The following is a 26,515-nucleotide window of genomic DNA, read 5'->3' as shown; positions in this document are numbered from 1 at the left end:
GCTATTCAACATTTCTTTTTATCTTCTTTATTCACTGTGTGGTGCCAGGTCTTATTAAATTCATACCACTGAAACCTTGCATTGAATAAAAATTATTAGTTTGTCTCACATGCTTGCTTATCTGTCATGCTCTCAACCATAACATTTGGGTGCTTCACAAATAATACAGAATTTAAAATTACAGTGATAAAATTGTGTCATTATCCTTACTTTACACAGAGAGGTGAGGTGCAGAGGTATTTATTGCTGATGAGACTTAGGGAATCAGATATGCCCACTGTTATCAAATGGCTAATTTTAAACTTTGGGCCTGATTTATTTTTATTTTTATCAAAACATTTTGCATTGCAACAGCATATGATGTACTCCAAGCACTTTTTTAGCTGACCTCAACTATAGTTCACCACTTCTAGACTCACTGGGCATTAAACTGAGAGTTTCATTAGTGGCCAAATGTGAAAAGTTTCCTAGCATTATAAAAGAGCCCTGTGGCACAAGCAGGAATAAAAATCAGTTCCTCAATATGGGAAAAGAATTGTTGCTTTGAAATCCTGACTGCCTTCTAGGAGGCTACTGGCAGAAGGATAATTTATTTACCTCTGTCTTTTAATTTGATGTTGATTTTAAATGAATGTACTTCACTGGAAGCTTCAAGAGCCAAGTCCTTTAGACAGTCTTCCAGTGTATCGTCACCTTTTGTCTTGTTCCTGTAGGATAGATAAATGCTAGTGCTGTTTGAATTTCCAGAGATTACTGTGAGTCTGTACTAGTGAGTTCAGCACAGTGTGCAAGGTATTCTGCCCAGATGAAGAATTGCTGTGGGTATTGATGTGGGAGCGGAGTATTTCTTAGGATATTTTGGAGTAGAAATTTACATACTACAGAGCATATCGCAGAATGTCTTTAGGGTGCAGATTAGCAGATTAGCCTGAAAGGAGCTTATATTTACGGCATAAGCAGCATTATGAGTTTCTTGCCATCTTTTTAACAACCTAATAGCCTAACTGAATGATCTAACAGCCTTTGAACCTGCCTCGTGTTCAGCTGCGGTATGTGCAGATTTGAACATGCAGGGAAAATTAGTTTCCTGTTCTGCAGAAATGGAGAGCTGTCGTCGGTTTTGTAGATACCTCCCGCACTACGTATTCATCGTAAAAGAGGGTGACGAGGACCACGCAGGACCAATTACGCTTGTAGGTTGCCTTAAAGCATTAGGTCAGTGCTGAGCAGAACCTACCCAGTAATTGCTGTCTTCTGTCTTTTAAAGGAGCATCTGCATTTTCTGCCATCTGTCTTTTGAGGAAGAAAGTGTATCTTTAGACCAGCAATGGTTACAGCTCTTTTGGGTGGATGTCACTGCTGCTTGTACAAATTCAAGAGTATTTAAGAGTGTCACAGGAAGACTAGAAATATTCTCTGATCCCAGTATTCAGCGCAGAGAGTTCCTGCAATCTCTGTAATAATGCTAACTACTTTGTATGAGGAAGTGGCAACCATTTACAAAAAAAGAGAACAGAGAATACCTAGAAGTGATTACATTCTTTCATCAAATCACGGTGCATGTTTCTGCAACTCTGCCTATGTGTGAACATGTACCAAACCTATAGAGTTGTTTGATGCTTAGCACAGCTGAATGCAGTTTTTTAATGCTAAAGCATATTTTTAGTGGCCTGCTGTTGGCGTGAGGCATGATTACCACGTAACAAATGGAGGAAACGATGAAGTCACAGGCTTTGTATTATATATAAGACCGTGTGTGCATGTATAGATAGACATGTACACATATGTATGTGTATACATACATATACATGTACACACACACGTGTGTGTGTGTGTATGTGAAATATACCTGTCCTATACCTCACAAATATTTCTGGTTAAGCCACGTAATTATCCAAGAGTATTTTTTTACTAATCGGAAAACTCCAAACAAAACAAAAAAGCCACTTTTCTCAATAAGTGAAGTGCCCTCTGAGTAGCTTCCCAACATTTTGACCGTATGAAAGGCCCTGTTCATTCAGACTAGCTTTAAGTGGGCGTGAGAGATAGCTTCATATCCTTTCCTTGATACTGAATGCAACCAGATGTTTATAGAAAACATGAAAAATGCATAGTATTTTCTTTCGTAAGTACCCTCCCAGACCCTGAACAGTGGAATCACTGTCAGTAATCTGAAAATCAGGCAGATCACTCAGCCCTGTTGTAATCAAGCCTCTAATTGAAAGCTCTGTGGAACCTGTGCGAGCCCCAAATCAAGCCAGTTTATAGCACCCATATACACGAACCTTGTTGTACTACTGCGTTCTGTTTTCATATTCCTTGTATTGCTTAGTCTTTTAGGTTAGGAACTTAGAAGTCTAGGAGGAAAAGAGGTATATGAATAATTTGTGTATTGCCTATATGTAAGTAAATACGAAAGTGTGATGGACTCAAAATTAGTATACTACAGGTATACTATAGGGGTCCAGTTCTTCTCAATTAGTTGGTGGGTGCATTTGTGTTTGTACCATGCCATACAAAACAGTTTCCATACTGTTTTGTAGCAACACACTGTTACTGTTCAGCCTAGTCATTTCTGAATTTTCAGATGGTCTCCACTAGGCAGCAATCAGTAGAGCTTAAAAGCACAGCAAAGACAAAATGGAAAGTTCTAACAAAGTTGTGCCGTCTTTCAGTGTAGCTCCTAACTCAGAAGTTAGGCAGGAATCAAACTCAGTGTTTGATTATTAAACATCATAGCCTTATATTGTAATTTAGATTGAGAATCTGTATTACAAAGTGCATGAAAGTGTTATTCTTGCTGAATTTTGTAGTAAACATGAGGTTCATAAAGTCTTTATGTCCGTAAAACATTTAGTTAATGAAAGTCAAACATGGATAAAAACAATTTACTCTGATTTACAGACTCCCTTCATCTGGAAACAGCTGCTTAATGTTCTTCTTAAAAACACAGCTTGATTCTTTCAGTATTAACAAGCTATTATTGTGAGTTATATCCCTCTTTCAGTGCATAAATTCACTTAAAGTGAATGTAGAGAAGTTTATAAAATGCAAGCCTAATGTTGTTGTAACATATGTTGCAAGATTTTTAACAGTGACAGTTTTGATGAAAGACATTTCTGCGTTGCTCTCATAAATAAAGCTTTCTTCTTGCTTGCCCTGCTTTTTAATGTCTAAGAATCTGTGTCCCCTCTGAATGCCTCAATAAACCGTAAGAAGATTATAGGAGAAGCGTAATAGACCCTGGTTTGTGATTTCAGCCTTAAATTCATTTATTCTTAAGAGAAGTCAAACAAATGTATCTCTAATTCTGAAATATCTTTGGGCTAGCAAATTGTCAAGAACAGAAAAGAAATCCTACTTGTCGAATCTTAGTTATAACCCAGAGATTTACCAAACATCTAGGTGTATAGTCTTGGTATTTGTGCTGCACTTTCTTTGGCTCTTTATTTGATGGCTACAGAAGCAGCTGGGTTTGGTTTGGTTTTATCCATCAAATTGTTTTGACTGTTTTTTCAGGCAAAATTCATGCAAACATCATAATAGCTTGAATCATTGTTTTGTGCCTTTTTTTTCCCCAAGTGAAAAAATGCATGCAATTTCTCCAAGATAAAACACATTTTAAGTTTTTCCTTCATATAAAAATCCTATTTGTAGCTATGATAGGTTAGAATTGTTAAACTTCTAGGTATGGTCCAATCTTGAATTGTGCTTGCCTAGCAACATATATAAACCAAAAACAACAGTCCGTCTCCATCTGATGGCCTGAGAGCATCCCAACCCCAGGATGCAAAGAGACTGCTTAGACTGTGAACTCAAGAAACAGCACATGTCCTTGGAAGTTGTTTTCTCTGCATCTGTCTTATGTTTATTTCACTTTCCTGAGCATCTCATGAAAAGATGAGCTGTGAGCCAAGTAATGGACTAACTGAAAGCATGTAGGGTATCTTCAAAGACTTGTCCTTTTCTGAAATGAATTTGTGTTTCTTTTCTTCTCGTATTTCAGCACATCAGTAGCCAAGACGTGCTTAATAAGTTTACATGCAGTAAGCATTATGCCAAAGTTCTTTTTTCATGATTTGTTGCAGGGGTGGGGCCTTGTTTTATGATTTAAGGTGATATTTGTCATGATATATAGAGCTGGAGAAAGTAAAATAGAAAGAAATGTTCTATAACAAGTAATGTGAGAAAAATGTTCTTTATAGACAATTAATCAACAGTGACTTAGAAGAAGGCAGTTTCATTTTTAAATTCAGCATCTTAAACAACTGTTAATTTTCTCTTTTTCATGAGGACAAAAGTATTCTAGGCAAATGTTTTGTTTACTTTTTATACAGTTTCATTACTTTAATATGTTTATTGACGTATTATTTAATGGCATTTCTAGGTTGACCGCCAATCCCAGTTTATTCAGGGCTACCGAGTAATGTATCGCCAAACGTCTGGCCTACCTTCTCCAGCTGTATGGCAGAATTTGGAGGTCAAAGTCCCAACTGAGCGCAGTGCTGTCCTCGTCAGCTTGAAAAAAGGGGTCACTTATGAAATTAAAGTTCGCCCTTATTTCAATGAATTCCAAGGAATGGACAGTGAATCAAAGTCTGCTCGTACCACAGAGGAAGGTTAGTAAAATGGTCAGAAAAGCAACAGGCTTCCATACCTAGCACTGGAGGTGAAATCAAGAGTCACCATTTTGGTCACTGTGTGTATGCATATGTTCAGCTCTATTTCTTCCACGTGACTTCTGTTTGTTAGAAATGCCAATGGGTTGGCATGAGAATTCGATATAATATTAAGTTTTGTGCTGTAAGTATTCCATGAGAAAGCACTGGGCCGGTCCTATATTCTTCTCGCTGATACGTCCTTCTAATGTACAGGTGGCTTCGGGTCTTCCAAAAAGTGTGCACTGCAGCCGTTCTTTTACAACCAGTGTTGCTGCGATAAAAGACTTTGGTCTGCGCTTTGAAAATAAAACTAATAAATGAAACCTTTTACAGATGAGTGTTTTCTATTAAGCACATCTTTCTGAATCGGTAATAACGTAGATGAACAGTTTGGTTGGGAAATGGGGACTAGTGAAGGACAGGTATTTAACTAGTCTGAAGGAACTCCAGTCTCAAGGGCATGCCACTTTATTGTTTCTGTTAGCACACCGTTCATGAAACTGCCCTATTTAGTCCTTCAGAGGATTTCCTTAAGTATCTTTCAAGCCTCTGTGAAACATGCAGGATGCAGACATAGTAAACAGTTTACACTACTGAAATGCACAAGCATTTATATCTATAGCATGTAGCGTGGTATAAGGTTTTGCTAAAACATATGCACTCCAGGACTGCTTTTTTATTGAAAAGTAAAGAGAGTGAGGTAGATAGAAGTGATTTTTTATCTTTTTCTCTTAGAAATGTACAAGAAACCTATCTTTCTACCTATCTAATGCAACCTTTGCCTGGAGAATCTCTCCTGTAAAAGTAGAAGGATGATCATAACAATGAGGGCTCATCTTCTCTCTGTTTCATTGATTTCTTTCAAAGCAAGGGAAAGAAATACTGGTGAAGTTTCAAAATGCTCATATGGTTTTGGTGGATTTTGAGTGCACTCTTTCCTTCCTATTGAAGATGCATCTTAATCATTTACAGTGGTCTCCTGAGGTTTAATTTAGTGCTGATTGCCAAGTACTTTTTAATTCTAGAATGGAGTCACTCATTACTCACTTTTCTCTTTGATTTTTTATGATTATTGCCCAACAAGTAAGTAATCCTGAAGATAACTTGGTTGCCGTTCATACTTTATAGATGAGGAAATTCAGCATCAACATGTAGAAGAGCGTGTAGGAAGGCATTGTTCAAGTCTGATTTGGAATTTGGGACTTTATGGTTCCCATTTCTTTGTTCAGGCTATAAAGCCTAAATCAGCTGGTAAAGAATATCTTTGCAGCAGTCTGAACAGAGCTTTAAAAAAAAAAGAAAATTGAAAAAAGCTTTCTACAGGTGAAATTGCTTTTCTAGAGTTAAAACGTAGGATTTTGTCCCCTCACTAGCAGATTTTCTTCCTGTCCAATTTCAATTGATTTTTGTTGTTTATTTAGTTCATCTAACTGTCTCTTGCTAAAGGTAAATTAAGAACTACTGAAAAAGAGAAAAGATTTTGTACCTCCTGTCTATTTCTATTAAACAGTTGAGGAATGACATTTTCTTTTATAAACCTCAGCTCCTAGCAGAGCCTGTCAGGTAATTTCCTACTTTAAAGGCCACTTTGTTCATGTGGAATAACTTTCCACGTAGTGAAGATTTAAAAAACTTTTCTTGCCTACAGATATGTATAACTCACAGCCTAGGATCCGCTTTGTAGATTAATATAACCTTCAAGGTGTCTGTTTACAAGTATCTCTCTCAAAAAAAATCAGCCTATAACACGTAGTATTATCACCAGACAAATGTCAGCCCCTGTAAATAATTCTTCCTCTTGCTTGGGTGATAAGTACTTCCATGAGAAAATTAAGACATTCAGTAGATGCAGTTCTACAGATATTTCCTTTAATTCCTCACATTATCTTTGTAATTATATTGGTGTTCATATATTTCAAAAATAACATCAGCTAAATGTTTAATGACAGTGGTTTGCTTCTCATCCAATGAAGAAAGATGGCAGTCTGTTTAAAGGTATCCCACTTGCTGTGTCGCCTGTGATTCCATTTCGAAAATGAGCTTTTTTAGACTTGACTTTTAAAAAATGTCAGCTATGCTATTTTTAGAAAATAATTTGGAAGAGCGATACGTGCATTGGAAGTTTTTTGCGACATCAAAACAAACGGCCCTGGTAAAGGCAAAGTACAACCAAAAGGTAGTGGCAGCTTTCTGCTGGATTGAATTTTACATGCAATGTTACTTCTGAGGCCTACCTCCAAAAATCAATTTTGCTGCAGTTAGACTTTTCCTCTAGATCAGACATTTGTCACAGTTCAGTATCCATCCATCTCCTGCCTCTTTGGCCTTGTGAAGGTAACAAATGGCAATCTGTTTGGCTGCATCTGGAAAAGATGAGCAGCGATTTGGGTTCTTTCATATCTGTAAGAAGAAGCTGAGCACTGGAATAATTGACCTGTCAAGAGGCAGGCAAGGTGTTCTCCACAAGCCAGCAGCAAGGGAAATGAGAAAACAGTTTTAAAACTGTTATTTTTCAATGCGGTCTATTTAATAACTGCAGCAGTGTCAGGCAAGTGGCTTAATTTATATCATGGTGCCAGCTTACAGAGTGATATTATCAGAGAGAGGAAGCAGAACTGTTATATACATATATGTGTATACACATAGGAAAAGGAGCTAAATAAAATATTTTATTTTATAATTTTCACTATTTCTTTCACACTTGCTCTAAAGTTAGCTATTCCCCCCCCCCCCCCCCAATTATATCCACTGTTTTAAATCTCTTTTGGAATAATTTTGTGGAGTAGTATTCTGCATATTGTTTGTCACCACAAAAATATGACAGTCGGTAATGGAAGTCTCCTTAGTTTTTATCAGCTGCTGTCTGTCAATTCCTTCTTGCCTTAGTGCAGCTCTTAAAATGATATTTTCAGCTGCATTCATCAGCTGCAATTTTAATTTTGGTTCAAACTTACCATATATCCTCAAAAAAAAAAAAAAAGACACACACTGGTAGAATATTAACTAGAATATTCATGCAGTTTAAATGCAAAGACAAATGAATACAGTATGTTTTTCTTTAAATGTTAGAGTACAGCATTCATTTCACATTTCTTTAGCATTTACTCTCCTCTCTCGCTCTCCCTCTCTGTGTTTCCAGGTAGGTGTCTATAAGAAATTATGTTTTTGAATGCCCTTTGTGTTTGAGGATGAAAGTAAATACATTTCAGCAAGTTGTTCCTTTGTACTGAAAAACAAAAATGTTATACAATGTTAAGCTTTTCCATTTTTATGATTATTATTTTCATGTAAAATAGTGTTCTAATTAATATCGCAAACACATTTATTCATGGTTTTGTTGTTATTGAATAACTTGAAGACTTTTAAAATGCTAATTTTTTTACTGTGTGGCAAATTATTTCACTTGCCATAAAATACGCAATGCAACTATTAACTTCACCAATTTTATGCTTTGCACGATTGCAAGGAGTAGCCCAAGGCCACCTTTCCGTGCTTCACTTGAGCTGGCTAAGAGTCAAATTGTCCACAATACAGCTCCATTTCTCCCCTCCAGTACACCGTTTCTCTGCGTCATTCAAGGTCACAAGGACTCTACCAAGCACTATTTGCTTTGCAGCTGAACCAGCATCTGAAAATGTAGTTGTCAAAAAGTGCAGCCTCATAGGACAGTAATACATGTGTCTTTTTTCCTCTAAAATGTTTTTTTTCAGATGTAATCTTGTATGGTCCCTTGTCCCTACCTCTGATACCCTAGTTTTAAGTTGTGTGATTCCTGCAACAGGCTGCTCCAACTCTTCAGGGTTATCAGGGAAAGGATTTGAGCTCAGGTCCTTGAGTCTGTGCCAGGTCAAGTGCTGAGAAGCATCCGAAGTGGGAACATAACCAGTCTCAAAGAGGCCATGGGGAACAATAAGGAAATCTGAATTGACTCAGGAAACTTGAATTCTCCTGATACCTGTGGCTGTGTTTAGTTGTGTTAAACCTGCCAGACTTTAATACAAAGAAGCTAGTGGCTCTTTGCTTTTCTGAGAAGCGTGGTCCAAGGACGTTCGTGCAGTCAGGAATATCTGTTAAAGATACGACTAGAGTCCTATGTTGCCATAGAGCTTAGCAGTGAAGGAGTCCTCTCTGGATAGGAATTCTCTAGACAGGGGGACTGGCATCAGGGAGCTGTGACACACGATGTGAGATGCCCAAAACCACAGGGCTATCTAGATTTGAAATTGGGGCAGGGGGGAGAGATAAATATTTTAGGTTCTGGTACAAGGTCTACTGTAAGTCTTCAAAATAAGCTTCCACATTTCGTATTAAATGTTTTAAGATTGGAAAGTGGAAGAAAAATTCCGTAAGGAGTTATTAAACGCAAAGACACCGCCCTGGAACAGAAAGTGTCTAAGCAACAGGCTTCTGTGAATTGGAAAATTGTCCTGGAGAGGTATCGCTATATTCTCACTTTATTAGTTCACACTTTCCTAGCCTCTTGCTGTTAGTTTTGTTGAAGACTGGATAGACGGACCGGAGTAAATGGACTAGATGGATCCTAGGACCAGTTCAGTGCCGCTGCTATCAATAATTTTTTTCCCCGGGGAGTATACCTTAATATAATACACTCGACTTTGGTGACTTAGCTTGCCACTGTGGTGGAGTTTCAACACTTGCCTAGAAGTAAGGGAGGGGAGAGGGCGGGCCGCAAGAAGTTTTAACTGGCTGAGGAGGGACATAGGCCACAGTCCTCTGCCGTGGCGGCTATAGCTATGGTGGGAGAGCCCCCGCGTGGAGATGCAGCAGATGCTCACGGAGGGGACTTTTCCATAGCAGAGCTGCTGCGCCACTTCCCAAACAACATGTCCTGAGCAACAAAAGCACCCTGCTGCTGGTGTAGCTGCAAGAGGGGCTTTGCCAACATAGCTCTGATCACTAACAGCTATGATTTTCTTTTTTTTCCCCACACTTCTAGCCAACGTAGCAGGGCTGGCAAGCAATTGTCTTGTAGGTATGGCCTTGATATGCAGTGACCAGCCAAACAGCTGTGGATGGTTGAACTGAACAGGACTCTGAAGGGAAAGCAATTTGCCTAGGGAAAAGAGGACATAAGTATATATCTGACCTAACTTAGAACTTCCCCTGTTCACTGGCATTTGATGTAAAGCCCTGAACACTTTAACCCTTTTCCACCTAGGAGTTGCAAGGTTTTGTGTTTAAACCTGTTAAGTTAATGTCTTCCTGGAGAACAAATAGGAAATAAAAAAAGATCCTTAAACATCTGATGCTCACATTATTATTAGACCATGTGGGGAAAGAAGCATCCAAACACTTTTCAGGCCATGTGAAACAGCCTCACATTATGACTTAGTTAATATATCTATAGCTATCCATGCATATTATGGAAAACAAATGCAAGTGTGAGAATAATTCCAATGCAAACTTAAGAAATGCTAAATATAAATAAATTAGGAGTGATTTGTATTGATTCTCCATTGCCACAAATTCCACATTGCCATTCAGCGCTATGTTTCTCTTCAGAAAGGCATTTTTCAAAATTGTCAGCGCCTAACAAAATGTGCGTACCTAGGCCTGCAGGGAGTGTGAACTTTGTATGCTGCCTGCTTGCTCTTACACTGTTTCAGCAAAATTTGTGCTCTAGCAAATGGATTAATGTCTTGCTTCTGTTTGTTCCCTCTCCTTGGTGTAGCTCCAAGTGCCCCTCCTCAGTCTGTTACTGTCCTGACAGTTGGAAACCACAACAGCACAAGCATCAGCATCTCCTGGGATCCTCCCCCTCCAGATCACCAAAATGGAGTCATCCAGGAGTATAAGGTAGAAACGGTGTCTAATGGGAGGGTTGTGTGTTTAAGGAAAGAGCCTGCTTGAATTACAGAACAATAATGCTGTTTATGGATTTAGATTCTGACAGCAGTTACAGCTGCCCATATAATTATGTGGAGAAAGAGGACTGACTGCTTATGGATTTTTTTTTAATTTTTTTTTTAGGCAGTACTACTGTTATATTAAAAGCAAAAATACCATGAGCTAGATCTGGAAGAGAGCTGTAATTGCCAGCTAGTTTACAGCGCTTCTCTTTCTTGCTTTTCCCTGCTGTGGAATGAGAAGAAGGGGTTTTTTTGTTAAGGGCTTCTGCACTCTCAAGACACTCTCTAAGTCCCTGTCTTAGAGTGCCTTCAATCTGGCAGAAAAGCTGGCAGGAAAGATACCTCTTCTTTCCCCTGCAAAAATGCTAATCCTAACACTTCAAGGTCAAAGTCAAGGACTGTGGCTCTGGGAGAATACAAGACTTCTTCCGAGTACTATCTCTGTCAAGATTCACAACTTGTGAATCAAGATCACTTGTGAAACAAGATTCACAAGTGCTAGCTTGTTTGCTCTGAGGAACAGGTTGAACACCACTACTATATCCAGAGTTTGTTATGTGAGAGTTGCCTGCATTGGTTGTATTTCCTCCTTCTTTGTTGCTATGGTGGCTCGAAGTATCCACTCCTTATATATCATCTTAAGTATTGTTGTAGTCTATAATTCCCCTATAAGTTCACTTTTGCACAAGTATATTTTCACAACGTGGAAGAAGTGCAGTATGTTATTGGGGTGGAGGACTATGGAGAAAATGATTGGGCAAGGTTCAGCATTGTCACAGGCTTGTGACCATGGAACAAACTGTTAAATAACTTTGCTGTGGCTGGCTTCTATACCTAGTGTGAAATTTTTAATTGAAATAGAGGGCAGTTTTCTTGACAGTCCCACAAAGGGTGGAAGTGGTGGATGCACCTTATTTCACACAAAAATAAGTATTTTTTTTCCCTGTTGTACCTTGAGGGAACACAGCATCAAGAAGGGAGAAAGTGCTTGACTTTTAAATCAACTAATGGTTCGACCTCTTCCAGCTTATTGCTTGGTCAGAGGGATGCAGTAAATGCTCACAATATTTATGTGTAGCATAGCGCTTCTTTTGTTTTGCTTTTAGTCAATATCAAGATTTATTAATCCCAGTATTTTATTGATCTCATTTTCATATCAGTTAATAATTATCTTTTGGCTTAATTAATCTTGATACTGACTCCAATATAAGTCAATATTAACCATCAAGGGCTTATAGGCAAATAAGTAAAGCACATTCCTAAACCACAAAATATGTAGATATGAAACAAAGTGGGCTGATGGTTAATAAAAGCCATGTTCCAGGTGAGTGCTCAGACCTCTAGGCTGTTTATAAAACCAGCTGGAGTCACTACCTATTACATCCCCTCTGTGTTAGATTAGGTGGCTGTCTGATTAGTGAGCTGGCTACAGTGAATATAGTGCAAAGAGTCTAATGCTTCCTTGAGTATAAAATGGCTGCTGAGGTTTCACAGTACATTTTCTAACAAATTGAATGTAGATCTGTTGATTCCACTTCAAGCATCAGAGTACCTGCAAATTCAGTTATGAATTAAATGCCTTTAATTAGGGGCATCTCATAGCTGCTGTAACCTAAGACCAGGACAGACAAGGAGTGAAAGAATGAATGCAATAGTTTCTCACCCTAATGCATTCTGGCCTGCAAATAAGATCTACTTGAGCTTAGGAAACAAGGGTTTCTTTTGCCCTCCAAATCTTCCCTAGTGTTTCACAGAAAAAAGATAAAGTGTGATAAAACACTGAGCAGGGTCAAAAATAAGGGTAAAGAGAACATTGCTGTTGCTTAGACACATCAGTTGGTTGCTGACAGTGGTTCCACCAATAGTGCTTTCTTCTGCTATTATAATTATGTAGTGTACATATGATATCTTTATGCATTGATTTTCTTGAGTGGTAGTAAATGCTTTCTTTAATAATACAGAAGCAGTATATGCAGGTAACATTAACTGAAGAAGAATCCCTAAAAGGTCTTAGTTTTGAAACTTCTTGGGAAAAGCCTATGGAAAAATGCAAGAGAGAGACATAACACTCTGAAATCATAGACCGTTCTCATCACAAAATGCCAATTGAGATTACAGAGTGTTTTTTCTGTTTAATTAGAGAGTAATTGAGTCAGGAACTGATCTCTGGATTCCTGAACAATGTAAGTAATCACAAAAGCAGCAGTAAAAATTGAGTTTGTACTTATTCCATTTCAGAAATTTCACATATCCCTGTTGTGCAGTGAAAGGAAGTTGAAAAGAATTTTGAAAATTGTTTCTTCTTTAGTACTTTAAGAAGTGTAATACAACCTGTGCTTGTATTATTTGGTGTCCTTTTGCTATTCAGTGTGAAATTAAGAATGAAAAAAATGTGGGGTTTTTTTAGGAAAGGTTTGGTGGTAATCATATTACTGAACAAGATTTCAATTAATGTGTAACAGCTCTTTTTCACTTGGATGATTCTGGTCTGTGCTTCTAAGAAGTGTCATCACAGAATTTGCACTCCATGGAGAGCCAGAGTCCAGAGAGGTATTTGCAGTCTTTGCAGCTGGCTTGGTCCTATGCTAATCTGGGATAGCTTGCTGAGCTAAATTATCCCAATTCCAGCTACTCCTGGACAGTAACATTATTAAGAAGTCCAAAATAAGTGATTGTCATGCAATACCTTGATATGTCATTTCTATGCGCGATTGTTTATGAGTATGAAGAATTTCATATTTTTTAACACATCAACTTTTGTCCCAGATCTGGTGCCTAGGTAATGAGACTCGATTTCATATCAACAAAACAGTAGATGCAGCCATTCGGTCTGTAGTAATAGGTGGCCTATATCCAGGTATTCAGTACCGCGTGGAAGTTGCTGCAAGCACCAGTGCAGGCGTGGGAGTAAAAAGTGAGCCACAACCCATAATAATCGGTAAGTGATTGTCTGTTTTGTTGCTTTGTTTTTCCTGTTTCAACTTTCAGAAACGCTTTCATAAATCACTTCTGGAAGCATAAAAATCCATGGAGCAGAAGACGAGATTTGAATAGAGCTAGTTAGTTAGCTTTTAACATTCCACTGCCTGCTGACGTGTCTTCTCTTTGTGCAGAGTTCTCTCAGCCAATGGAGGGAAATATGTTCCCAAGACATATGAGAAAATGCAGATTATCTAGTGAAACTGATTTTATTTTTTTTTTTTTTTATGAATTTACCACTTCTGCATGTTGACGGATTTATGGAACTAACAGCTCAAGCTCCCTTTTCCTCCTGTTCAGATGACTGTAATATTGCCTTACTCGTACCGTTGGTGCCTAAGGCACTATTTACAGTTGGTTTTCTGAACATTTGAAGTCAGTGTTTCTCAGGTATCCCAAGCAGACGAGCTTCCTCTGTCAAAGAATAAGTGGCCTCTAGTCCAAATAGAGAGCAAAGGTAGTATTATCATCCCTGCCTTTGAAATGACTGTTTCTTAGTAGTGGTTTCCATGCTGAATTAATTTCCTGACCTGAGGGAAACACAGATTCTGTTTCTTCTGAAATTCTTCTCAACTATAAAATATAAAGGCAGGAACAATATGGGAAGGGTAAGAATAGGAGAAGTAACCATATTTAGCAAAACTGAATTGAGCTGTGCAGAGCAGCAGCTCTTTTGAGTGCGTAATACAGGAATTTTGTTGCTTTTACCTGTATGATCTACTTAAATGGGCTTTTGTTTGTTTGTGGGTCTTTTGTTGTTATTAAATATTTTCTTTCTAGAAAATGTTATCAACACAGTGTCCTAAACATGGACTATTCTGTTATGTGTAGACCTTTAGAAAAGGCTGTCCCCTAAGCATTGCTTAAATGTTTAATGAAATTCAGGTTCCCTATGCATCAAAACAGAAATTGTGGTATGTCAGCTTTGAATATATTGTCACTGGAGAAGTAAATATAAGAGTGGAGGTGAAGGTAGCACTGGTTTTAGAAAAAGGCAGCCGCAGAAATGCCAAAGAAAAGGGGGGGGGGGGGAGTTTTCTAGAACTGAAAGCAACAAATTGACTTTTGAAAATGCAAGAAACCTCTCATCTACAGGCCTGAATTTTGGACCTCTATGTAAATAACTGATGTTGTGACACTAGTCTGTCATTGCATTCACTGTGAGCAGGACTTCTTTTTCTTATTTCACTAGCGAGTCCATCTAGCTAGGCACTAAACACACTGGGCTTGTTCCAGCAAAACACTTAAGTATGTTGCATTTTAAGCATGTGAATAGCCTTGTGTCACTTAACGTGTTGTGAGTTAAACTTGCACCAAAGTACTTTGCTGGATGATTCCCAGAATGCTCAGCCCCGCATCTGGGTACAGCCCTTCATCCTGACTTTTTCCTTACAAAAAATGACTAGTATAATCAAGAGTTAAATGTGGAGAGATCTGTATCGTTGCAGGAAGGAGGAAAGGGATGTTAGGATGCAAATAAAGTACAAAAGAAAGAAAAACGTTATTTGGCATTTAGAGACTTAATTTTGCATTGTTAAACTTACACTGATACTTATTTGTTCCTTAAATGAACCCAGAATGTCTGCTTCAACAAGTCTGTCTGGTGGCATCTTTGCACATTTAAGAGTCCTTTGCATGAAAAGTAAAGGAGAGTCTTTTCTGTTTGGGTTGTGTTTCTGTTCTCATTTCTGTTTTCCCTTTTGGGAGCCCAAAGCTGGATGTAGTTATTGCTTGTATGGTCTGTATCTCCCTTTTCTTTAGGTCCCATTTTTCTATTGCTTATGAATTGCTGGCAGTTATTTCTCAGACTGTAAATTTGTTTGATAAAGGTAACAGTGTTTAACTGATACCATTTCTGGAAAATTTGAGTTGGTACCACTTGATGTTTGACTGAGAATCAAGAACATAAAATAAGAAAATGGATTTCTCAGGTAAATTAAAAAAAAAAAAAATTACATGGATTAAAAATGAGCTAATGAATAAACCTCAAAATATCATCACGAATGGGAAAACATTATTGAGTGACTGCATTATAATGGAGTTCTATATGGCCTGGTGCTTAGCTATACTATTTAACAGCTTGCAAACAGAACAAACAACTGCAGAAATGCTGAATTATGTGGAGAGTAGGTCAGTGATGCAGAAGAGTTAAGCGGTGTTGCTAAACGGTACGACTTTCATTGTCATGAAATACAGAGTCCAGTGTATAAAAAGAAAGAAGATGTTATTCTTAAATATAGGATAAGTTCTTCTTAGAAGAATTTTTGTTTCTGAAAATAACTGTTTGTCATGGTGAATAGTCAACTACTGACTTCCCAGACCAATTCTAGAGAACAGACCCATGACAATCCAGAAAGTCAAACCAGTAGAATATGGAGCAGTAGGAAGTATATTATTTCTTTAGTTAGAAATGGTGTCACTGTTACAGGAATCCTGTGCCCATACTTCAAGCAGGACGTTGAAAAATTATATGGAAGACTCAAAGAGAATCAAGAATAAAATTTTTGTGATCACTATTGATATGCTAAAAAATTTCACTTGGAAAACCAGAAATAAAATTGGCGATAACGGCAATGTTGGTTAATGGTATAGCTATTATTTCTCTTCATCAGTTGGCCTGTTCACTCTTACATTCCATCATCGGCATAATAATATGAGGAACAGCTGCAAACTTTCACAGTAATAGGTACAATCGAATCTGATGTGTCTAATTAATTTTTGGTCCGACAAATTAGTTTTGTTCTTCATTACTCTCCAATGGGAGGAAGACATTATATTTCATTATGGTTTTGTCTTCAGGAACAATGGAGCGTTACAGGTCGCACACTTCCCTTGTCTATGTTCTAATTAGTTGAACTGACAGCATTGTTACAGAAACACCTGGAGTATATGAAATAGTACACTGGTACCTTGGAAGGCATTTATTACTTCTGCTTGAATATTATATAAAGAAATACAAAATTAATGCCATTTGTTTCCCCAAACCCCAGCGATTATATTAATTTTATCAAACGTCAGTGGGTAACATTCATTTGTATCCATTTATTTTTCAGTCATCGACTTCACAAAGCATATGTTATTTTGACATTTAAATGAATTACTACTTTTGCAGTTGTAATTGCTAGGCACTGAAGGGTAAGAGCAAACAGCCAGGCTGCAAACTTTAGAAGGTAATTTGGAGACAGATTGTACCTTCCCCTAGAAGAGAGGGAGAGCGTAAAGTCCACTGAAAGCTCTCCCCAGGCTCTGCAGTTTGCTCTCACATCCTCCATTCTCAAAGGACTGATTTCTGACCTTAGAGAAGAAAATGGGATCTTCAGACTTTTTGGAGGCTTTAGTGGGAAGCAGTGGTTCTTTTCTTGAGTCCAGGAGTGTCCGCTCCCGAAGCCGGTGTCTCTGAAGCACTTCCCTTCCCGCTCTTCCCCATGGCAACATGGCTGCCTCCGAAGCAGCACCGACATTACCTGTTTCCTCACCGTCCCGCTGCTTTTACCTCTCCTCCAAAGGGCGCAGAAATTAACTGAGTTAATGGCAATTAGAGCAACATCAACTCCCATGCTGATTTCTACTAGAAAATCAATTGCGTGCCTGGAAGAGCATGCCGTAGAGTGCCTCTTTCTATCAGTTTTACTCTCAGCACTTCCTTTTTCAGCACTGGGGTGCACCTATGGGTTAGGTCCCTGGGCCAGCCAGGGGGAAATCTGATAAAGGAGCCACCGCTGCCTCCCTTCTTCTCCTTGTCACAGGTGCTCACTGAGTTTTATTCTCGCTTGCTGCATCAGGACTGGAAACCATCAGGCCTTTGGCGACAGCAAAACAAAATAGGAAAGCATGGGAAAGGAGAGCTGCAGCTTCCAGGCCCTGACGCTAGTAAAGCTTACCAGCGTGGCCAGTACAGACTGGTACAGGATACCGGTACTGGTGTACTGCCTTTTTATGCATTAGCCACGCGTAGTCTGTCAGCATCCTTCTGTGGGACCTATTTTGTTTGCGGGAAGCCTGTTTTGTTTCTTGCACAGAACTACTGAAAGCAAGCCAAGCTGTAGCACAGTTTCAACAGTCTGTTTGCAAAAGCAGACGGTCATCATTACTAAATATTGACATGGTGCTGAAAGAGAGGAAGCTTAATAAAATCACCGAGATCATTAACAGTGTGATAGCAATCTAATGCAGTGCATCGCATTTCTTCCCGAGTAACTCAGACCAGCTCTGAACACAGCTTAGGGCCTGAAGCTGCGTCTTGGCTGGGGCAGCGCTGGGGCAGAGCCGGTCCCCCGCGGTAGGGGGGCAGGCTGGGGCAGGGAAGGCACACCTAGCCCGACGGGCCCTCTGGGAGGGATCCCTATTCGCAACTTGACTGGTGTAAATTCTGGGTCTCGGGCAAGGAGGTGTCTGTGGAAATAAAACTGGAAGTGTCAGACTTCTCATGTCCGCTTTAGCCAACGACCTTGTTTGTTTGCTTTAGGCTGAAGCCAGTGTGCAGACGCAGGTGGTGTTCTGTTGAAAGAAGTGAGCGGTAAATTTAACTGTTGCTGAATTATAGACGAGGAATACGTACATTTTCACAGCAAGGCATAATGCTACAATACTTTTAATAATTTCCTCTGAATGACCATTTCAGTGTTTTATTGCCATATTCTACTACCTTTACGTGTGTGCGATAGGCTCTCATAATTGAGAATCATAGTATTTGCATCTTTTTTGTCTCAGTAGAGTAGCTACTCTTGCAGCTCTTCAGCATGCATACAGACATCTGATAATACTGCGTAAACATTTCAGGGATGGAGCTATATAAATGCTTTTACCAGAAATGATGGATAATTCTTTCACCAATTTCAAAACTGCAGATGTGGGCAGTTTATATCAAAAGTACATATAATCAATATTCATATTTTTTGCAGAAAAATATGTTCCGCATTTCCTAATTTTAAAACTAACCATTTTTGACAAGAGAAGGTTTGAAGTAGAAAAGTGCCAGCCCTAGAATTATATGCTTTAGCGTTTCCTGAATTTCCATTCACATTCTTTTATGAGCATTTGTTTCCAAACCAGACACCAAGCTTTTCCTCTTAGAAAAGTTCCCTTTTAGAGAAAGAGGTGGGGGGGAAACAATGGGACCATCTACTGAAATTTACAGTTTTCTAATGTAATATACACAATTTAGGATGCTATATAATAATTTTTGATGCATGTCACTTTAATTGGTATTCCATATCATAATTATTTCTTACAGGTTGAAAATACTTTTTTTTTTTTTAATGTTAAATTTGGAAACTCTAGCATGCAGCAAAAACAAATGAGTTAAGTAAGAATTTTTGGCATGCTGACAACAGTGAGAGAAGGAACTGTCTTTTGATGTTGTAGCATATTTTGTATTTGGATTTCTCATTTGGAAAAGCTATTTATTGATTGCTTGATTTTTTTTTTTTAATTGGTTTACTATGATCCATTTTTTCATCATTGTATTCTGTCTATAACTATGTAAAAACAAACCAACAAACAATATATTGTTAAAAAAAGGCTCTGGACTGTCATCTGTTAGGTTACTTGGGAGAGTGCTATTGAGTTATCTTTTCAAATATATGTTTGCAAAATCACAATGGATTATGGATTTACTTTCTAGAAACATTCATTTTAAGGTGTGCATTGGTACTCATTAAAGCTCTCCTACTGTGGATAATTCTTTTGAGGTGCATTACTGTTTTTTTTTAAATTTTCATTTGCAATACTTGGTTCCTGTTTGTATTACAGAATCCATAACAACAACATTCTGTCGAATTTCTTTTGTGCAGGAGGTCGTAACGAAGTTGTCATCACTGAAAATAACAACAGCATAACTGAGCAAATCACTGATGTTGTCAAACAGCCTGCCTTTATAGCTGGCATCGGTGGTGCATGTTGGGTAATTCTGATGGGTTTCAGCATCTGGCTGTACTGGCGCAGAAAGAAGAGGAAGGGGCTCAGCAATTATGCTGGTAAGAACAGTAACTATTTATTACCATCTCATCAGGTTCTATCATGAAGAGAACAGGTGCCATTAAACCTACTTAAAAAACGTCTTGTACTTACAGCAAAGGTGGCCTGGGTGAATTTTGTATGCTTGTTTTAAATGTATGCTGTGAAAATGCCGGTGTATGAGAAGCTTTAAATGCATTGCTCGGTACCACATTTCATCATTATCATAAGACAGTCTTTATTTTTACATCTCCAGCACATCTAGCATAAAAAAGTACAAAGAGGATTAACTGTACCTCTTGCTCCTTGCTCAGAAGGCACTCTGTTAGCGGTCTGGCTCCATTTATGTGCTCAAATGTGAATTAGACTAGACCCTCACAAGGAAGGTTAAAAAGAGTATTTGGTCTTCTCCTTCTTCATTGCCAAGCATTTCTGTATCTTTGAAGCCATGTGCATCGGAAATGAACGGAGGTACTTAATCAGTGACTCCATACCTGTAGTTGGAGGAGTGATGTATTAGACAGAGAAGTTTGGTCAAAATTTACCTATGGCAGAAGCCATAAAAAGTTTTGTCTTGGAGGTAGAACACCTTGGAATGCCCTCACAGTGTGATCCCTCTTGCACCAAATGTGTTGCTCCAGTTACAAATTAGTTTTTGAAAACTACATTGGAAAAATAAATACATTTGCCAAACGGAAATATTTTCTTCCTCCCTCAGCCTGTTTGTTTTGTGTATTATTCTGTGCTTCAGGATTCTTATGAATTTTTAGGAAGTCAGGTGAATTACCATAAAATGGGTCAGTCTGAAGCCTAATTTAACACAAAAAAGCTGTTCTTCAAATACTGGGGTAGGTTCTCTTGCAGAGCTTATTAACATTTAAAAAGAGAAAACATTTCCTTTTTGAGCAAGATTTGCACAGTTGAGGACACAGCATATTTAATGTTGACATTATATCACACTAACGTTACACTAGTGCTCTTCCATTTACAAGTTATCACATGCGAACCCGAGAACACAGGTTCCCTAAGTGGCTGAGCATCTCTAACAACTTGCCAAAAACCAACGTTCATTCCCTGCTCGCAGCCAGACAGTCCTATGCCTCCTCACCTTGGCGTTAGCCATCGTCAGACTCCTCAATGTCCTGACTGGGCTCGCTAAACCAGAAGGAAACTGTTCTACGTTGTTTTTCAATCCTTCCTGCTGGATTAGTTTTCCACTGGCTTAGTGAAACAAGGCAGCCCAAGCAATCAGATGAGCAGTGGAAGCAGAGGGAGACCCTTTCAGTGGCTCTTGGACTGACTCAGTTTCTGTGGAACCTCACCTTGTGTCACCACGTGGCCTGCATCATTCATAGGTTATGCTTTTTGCCAAGCTGTTTTTTTCTTTCCTTTAACAGCAATGACTTTTACTCTCTAAGAGGTGGGGTAGTGTTAATTGAGAAACTAATATATATCACACACACCTACACATGTGTTTATATGAAATATCAGTCTGGATCCCAAGACTTTTCATATTAAGAGACAGCTGTACTGTTATTCCTCTTAGGAAACAGTCCTATACGTAAACTTTGGACACAAGCTAAGGCTACTCTTTTTTTAAAAAGCAGAATTATTAGCTCTTGTATGTGAGTTGGCATGTTGGGGGTGGGGGTGGAGATTGAGAGCAAAGTCTTTTGTACCTTAAAATGCATAGCTGTAAATAATTATAAAAGTCATTATAAACAGTGTGTCTCCTGCAACTCATTCCTTCTCATGATGTTTGCTGCATCTAAGTGTGATGTGAACTTTGCATCATGACACAGAATTCCCATCATCAGAATTATGAAATAGTGTATGCTTTCAGCAAGGAAAGTTCATAACAGATCATGCTTCAAAATTTATCCTAATGTTTACAATTTGGAGAACAGCATGTCCACACAGAAAGTCTTCAAATGTGACTGTCAAAATTCACTGCTCACCTTTCCAACCATCATTTCTCATTGGCTGCTGGCTGGTTAGTGCTTTAAGCTCCACTGTTATGTCCCGCTTATGATATTCAACCACAACTGAGTAAATTTCAGAGGAAACTCGTGCCCTGCAATTAGCGCTTATTATCAGGGTGTGTAACTCACAATGTGTTTGCTTTCTTGTTTTGCAGTTCAGTCCTTCACCTTCACCCCTGCAGGTACTGTCCATTAGTCTGTCTCTTACCTCATCAACACGTCATTGCAAACATTAGCTATCTAAGTGTTTATGAACATGTGAGATATGCAGAATTAAAACCAAATACAAGGAGAAATACTTCTGCTGCCTATCTGTGATAAAAATGTAGCATTCATCCTCCTAGTGATTCCAGGCGTACATAAAATCTACCACCATTATAATAATCTGTCATTATAATTCTGCATACTTATCTAACTCCTTGAAATAATGCAGTTTTGAAAGTAATTTGCAGGACAAGATGCTTGAACTAACAACATAAACAAGCATTAGTTATATATAACTGACTTTTTATTTTAAAGCTCAAAAAAAGTATCATCTCAAACATTTTTGAAAATCTAACTAGAGAAATGGAACTTTCTTCCACTTTAGCTGTTAGTTGCGTGTATGTTGGCCTTGCCACGAGGTGTTCAGATCTTCAAGCAATCTAGTGATTAACCTATGCACGCATTGCCTTTACAGTGTTTTTGAAATTGAAGCATTTGCCTTTTTTCTGCCTGTCCAATTCAAAGCTGATATCCTAGTTTTCTTATCTTTAATAAACATAGCATACGGTAGACCATTATCGTAAGCGTGATTAAAGATATGTGAAGAATAAACGAAGTGTGGCTGAAACAGCAGGTCGCAAACAGCTTAATCAACATATGGATAGCCAGGAAAAATAGAGTATAAAATTAATAGTAATAATTAATACAAATAATTAGCTTCTGCTCTCATGCCTAAGCTCGAGATTCAAAAACTCAAAAATAATTATACCTCAGTGTTACAGTGTAAAAGGCTGATAAATCTCAGCATTTTCCAGCACAAGTCTGTAAAGTTTTTTGCGTGTGGCTTGGCCCCTTAGTTCCACTTAGCAAAGCTGTCTCTTCTTCCGTCCCCTCTGCCATCCATGTGATAGAGGCCAGTTTTCCTACTGCACTGCTGAACCGGTCCTCATGCTCAGCTAACTGCTTTCTTGCCCTTGCTTAACTTCAGCCACAGCTTGAGTGTTTAGCTTAGCAGGAAAGAGCCGATGACTGTCGAGGCAGATGAGCGAAGGTGGTGGTGTCTGCCCCAGGGGCCTGTGACATTGTGAGGGAGAAATGTCCTTGTGGAGAAGCTCTGGGGGCTCAGGAATTGCGCCTCTGGCTTCCAGGCAGGTTTGTTCAAGATAGTGTAAGTTGTGGCACAACACATCCTACCCTAACCGCTTTACTTGCTTTTCTTTGAGACGCAGCATAGGATTTTTTCCAAAATGAAATAATGCATCTTTGTATTTGGTTCCTGCCATCATGCCACTGTCAGCTGTCTGTAACTGTGGGGAGTTTTTTCCATTGTCTTTGTAGCGTACATTGGCATGACACAGGGTTGTGCTGGAGCCACAGTGACTGTGCCTGATTCAGTGCAGTTGATCCACATGTGCTGGACAACTAGGATATGTCAGAGGCATTGCCAAAAATTTGCTTTTTTAAAAGCAGTTTTGACATCTCATGGACTTTATAGAACTATAACAGCACGTAGTTCTGTTTCCTGGCCTATAATGTTTTCTGGAGGCACTGAGAACCTAAGTCATCCAGTAGTCAAGTCCAAGAAAAATATCATTAATTAAAAAAAAAAAAAGTTGTTCTTATGAAAGAACATAGTCCATGTTTTTTATCTTTATACCCAGAGTTCCATAAGACACATGGTTAGTTCTCTAATATTTGAATTTGCCATTGGTAATATAATTTAGACAAACATATCCATGCTTGTGAAGGTTTGATGACACTCACAACTGTATGTTGTTCCCTTCAAAGTTATGATTCATAAGCAGTTTGGTTTCATATCTAAATATTTAGACAGTGGTATGTAGCTTTCAGAATTTCATCAGAGACGGCTGTCAATGAAGTTTTACTAAAGGAGAATTTATCCTAATATACTCAGATTTTAGAAGGTGCACACTTTTTGTTCAGATATCTGCTTTAAATTCTTCCTTCAGAAGGTTGCAGAATGTGCAGATTTGACTGTGTAATAAAAAGAATTGAATATATTAGTGGAACATTCATATATTTACTCTATTTCAGACACAAAACAAAAACCTATTTTTTTCAGTTATTTCTGATGTAAATGTTTTTTGTTTTATTTTTCTTCAGTGGTATTTGCAAATGTGTAGAACTTAGAACACTAAAAATAGTTGTTTAAAAGTCTGGATTCTGCAGTTATATAATTACTTGCTGAAAATGTTCTTTTGGGTCATTTTCAGATTATGGGTTATTCACTGGGACTATTTGTTATTTGTATTCTGTTATTAGGCTCCTAAGAGGTATAATTTCTGCTGTGTGACTAAACCACTGTAACACTCTGTGTAGGAGAAGAGCAAACAGCAAATGTCACCCAATTGGTAAAGATTTGTGCCAGAGAAGAGTAATTGGTTGAATTAAATTCATTAAGCTTTCTGTCTTTGTGAACATTTTCATAAGCACTGATCGATTGCTCAGATGGTCACAAATAAAGTGACATTGAAAATCATAGCTAAATCTTTTTACTTATTTTCCGTTGAACTGACTCCGGTAGTTACTGAGCCACAATTCTGTACATCACTATTCCTCCACTTCCCTTTCCCCCATCATGACTCACCAGGCATTGATTCTCAGTAATATCAGTGCTACAAAACATGTGATTTTCGACTATGTTTGTTAGATTACTACTGGTAAGTAGTAGTGTCATCGTCTGCGGCTGTACAAGAAGTATACATTTTTCGGGACCGTGACATACTGTCAGCAAAACAAAATCTGGCACAGAGACACTAAATACAAATGTTACCCCTTTTCAGTCATCTGTTCTGTGATATAAAGGAAGGATTGGTCTTACTTTTGTGAGTTTCTATAAAAGCTAAAGTACTGCTGCACTGGTTTTTTTTGTATTTTTGTGGTTACCGTTTACTCAGATTGCCTGGGTATAAACACGCACTGTGGGTTTCTACATGATACAAGAAAAGACAGATGGCACAAAAGACATATCTGACCACTTCTCATATAATAGATGATTTGTTTCATTCCCGTATTACAATGACAGAACAGAATTTGTTTATTTTGTACTAGAAGTTGCAATTCTCTTTTCACATTTTGGTATAAGGACTTATACAACAAAGGCATGGAATCTATTGGTAGAAATAAGAGAAATTTAATTCACTTGATTATCTTTCCTGTGCACTCAAACTCATTGTTGTGCCAGTACCTACTCACTTGAATACTCAGGTGTTTTCAAGTGTCTAGGCCATCAGTCATGCAAAGAAAGTAAATATGTATTTTCACTTAGGAGTAGGTAAGCTTATTTAGTGACTAGTGCTCCTTGGGATTAAAGATTTCATGAAACTAAGTAAACAAAAACAAATTAAAAATAGATAGAGAATTATGGAATGCTACACATTTTATGTGCAACTCCTGAAACTGTTAAATGAGTGCCGTGGTTTAGCCCCAGCCTGTGGTTTAAGCACCACACAGCCTCTCGCTCACTCCCCCCCAGTGGAACGGGGGAGGGAATCGGAAGGGTAAAAATGAGAAAACTCCTGGGTTGAGATAAAGACAGTTTAACAGGCAAAGCAAAAGCCGCGCACGCAAGCAAAGCAAAACAAGGAATTCATTCACTGCTTCCCATGGGCAGGCAGGTGTTCAGCCATCCCCAGGAAAGCAGGGCTCCATCACGTGTAACGGTTACTTGGGAAGACAAACGCCATCACTCCGAATGTCTCCCTCTTCCTTCTTCTTCCCCCAGCTTTATATGCTGAGCATGACGTCATATGGTGTGGAATATCCCTTTGGGGTCAGCTGAATCATCCAAAGGTAGACAGAAGATTTGATGGAATTTTTATATGCTGATTATCTGTTCTGAGTTAATGCTTATTAAAAGAGGATTAATCTACATTCATATTTGAGGAACAGCTTATCAGAAAAAGGAATGAGACTTGGCTGGCAACATTAAAGTTTTCATTTGCGGTAGGAAAATGTGGCCTACTAGAGATAGGCAATACAGAAAGCTTTCTAAAGCTTTCTAAAGCTTTCTTGCCTCAGAATGTCAACTTCCTATACATTCCTATTTTTCCAATTCTAACCGGCATGAAGATTAAGTTTAACCTTGTCAGATAATATTAGTAAATGGTTTGGGTACCTCCTCATATATTTAGTAAAAAGCACATGGAAAGCTCCTTAACGTATGCTGTTCTTCATACAAATATATACAATATAATTTCCTTAAATATTTATGCATTTAAAATGCACTTTGGATTATATTTCTGCATTTTTACAGTCCTTGAAGTATAAGCTGGTGGGGATTCCTTCAAAATCTCTCTATGCAGAGGTTATTTTTTCATCTTCTTTTGAAAACCAATCTCATCCCTGCAGGTCTTCAGCCTTTCTAAGAACATATATCAGATGCAAAGAATGCTGAAAGAGCCTTTTTGCTTCCTCGGTGACAAAAAGCCAGGGAGATGGGTGGGTCAGTGATAGGGACATCCTTCCCTTCCTCCTCTTACATTGCCCCTTGAAATTGCTCTGCTTCTTTCTGAAGTGGAGACAGGATGAATAAAGCCAGCTGTCTGTGTGTTTTATTTTTACAGTGACATCTACAAGCCTGCATCGCATTAAGTATGCTCCTATTCAGGCGCTTAGACTTGTTTTGTAATTGCAGAAATCAAACTGCAGGCAAAAATGCTGACAAAACGTACGGCAGGAATGATAAACATAGTGCTTGTGTTGGCAGCCTGACCATATCTTCTGTTGTTAGCTGTCTTTCCTTTCATAATATTGATGCTAAAAAAAAGGCACCTTCTCTATCCAGCCTCAGGTAGCCCATTTATGGATGGCATCAGGAATATGATTTTCTTTCTGTAACATG

The 26,515-nt window shown here is 38.4% G+C and overlaps 1 protein-coding gene across 14 annotated transcripts in view; it reads left to right on the top strand.

Annotated features, from left to right (window-relative positions):
• Positions 1-26,515, top strand: part of ROBO2 (roundabout guidance receptor 2) — a 484,548-nt gene that overhangs the window by 404,085 nt on the left and 53,948 nt on the right. For all 14 annotated transcript variants that reach the window (XM_076352017.1, XM_076351963.1, XM_076352000.1 and 11 more), the window contains 4 exons: positions 4,388-4,619; positions 10,354-10,478; positions 13,298-13,469; positions 19,303-19,485. In XM_076352017.1, coding sequence (XP_076208132.1) covers positions 4,388-4,619; positions 10,354-10,478; positions 13,298-13,469; positions 19,303-19,485 — 712 coding nt within the window. The remainder of the gene's footprint in view (positions 1-4,387; positions 4,620-10,353; positions 10,479-13,297; positions 13,470-19,302; positions 19,486-26,515) is intronic.

The sequence above is a fragment of the Aptenodytes patagonicus genome, chromosome 1 (genome assembly GCF_965638725.1).
Source record: "Aptenodytes patagonicus chromosome 1, bAptPat1.pri.cur, whole genome shotgun sequence".
Taxonomy (NCBI): domain Eukaryota; kingdom Metazoa; phylum Chordata; class Aves; order Sphenisciformes; family Spheniscidae; genus Aptenodytes; species Aptenodytes patagonicus.
This window is presented reverse-complemented; position numbering and strand designations above follow the sequence as displayed.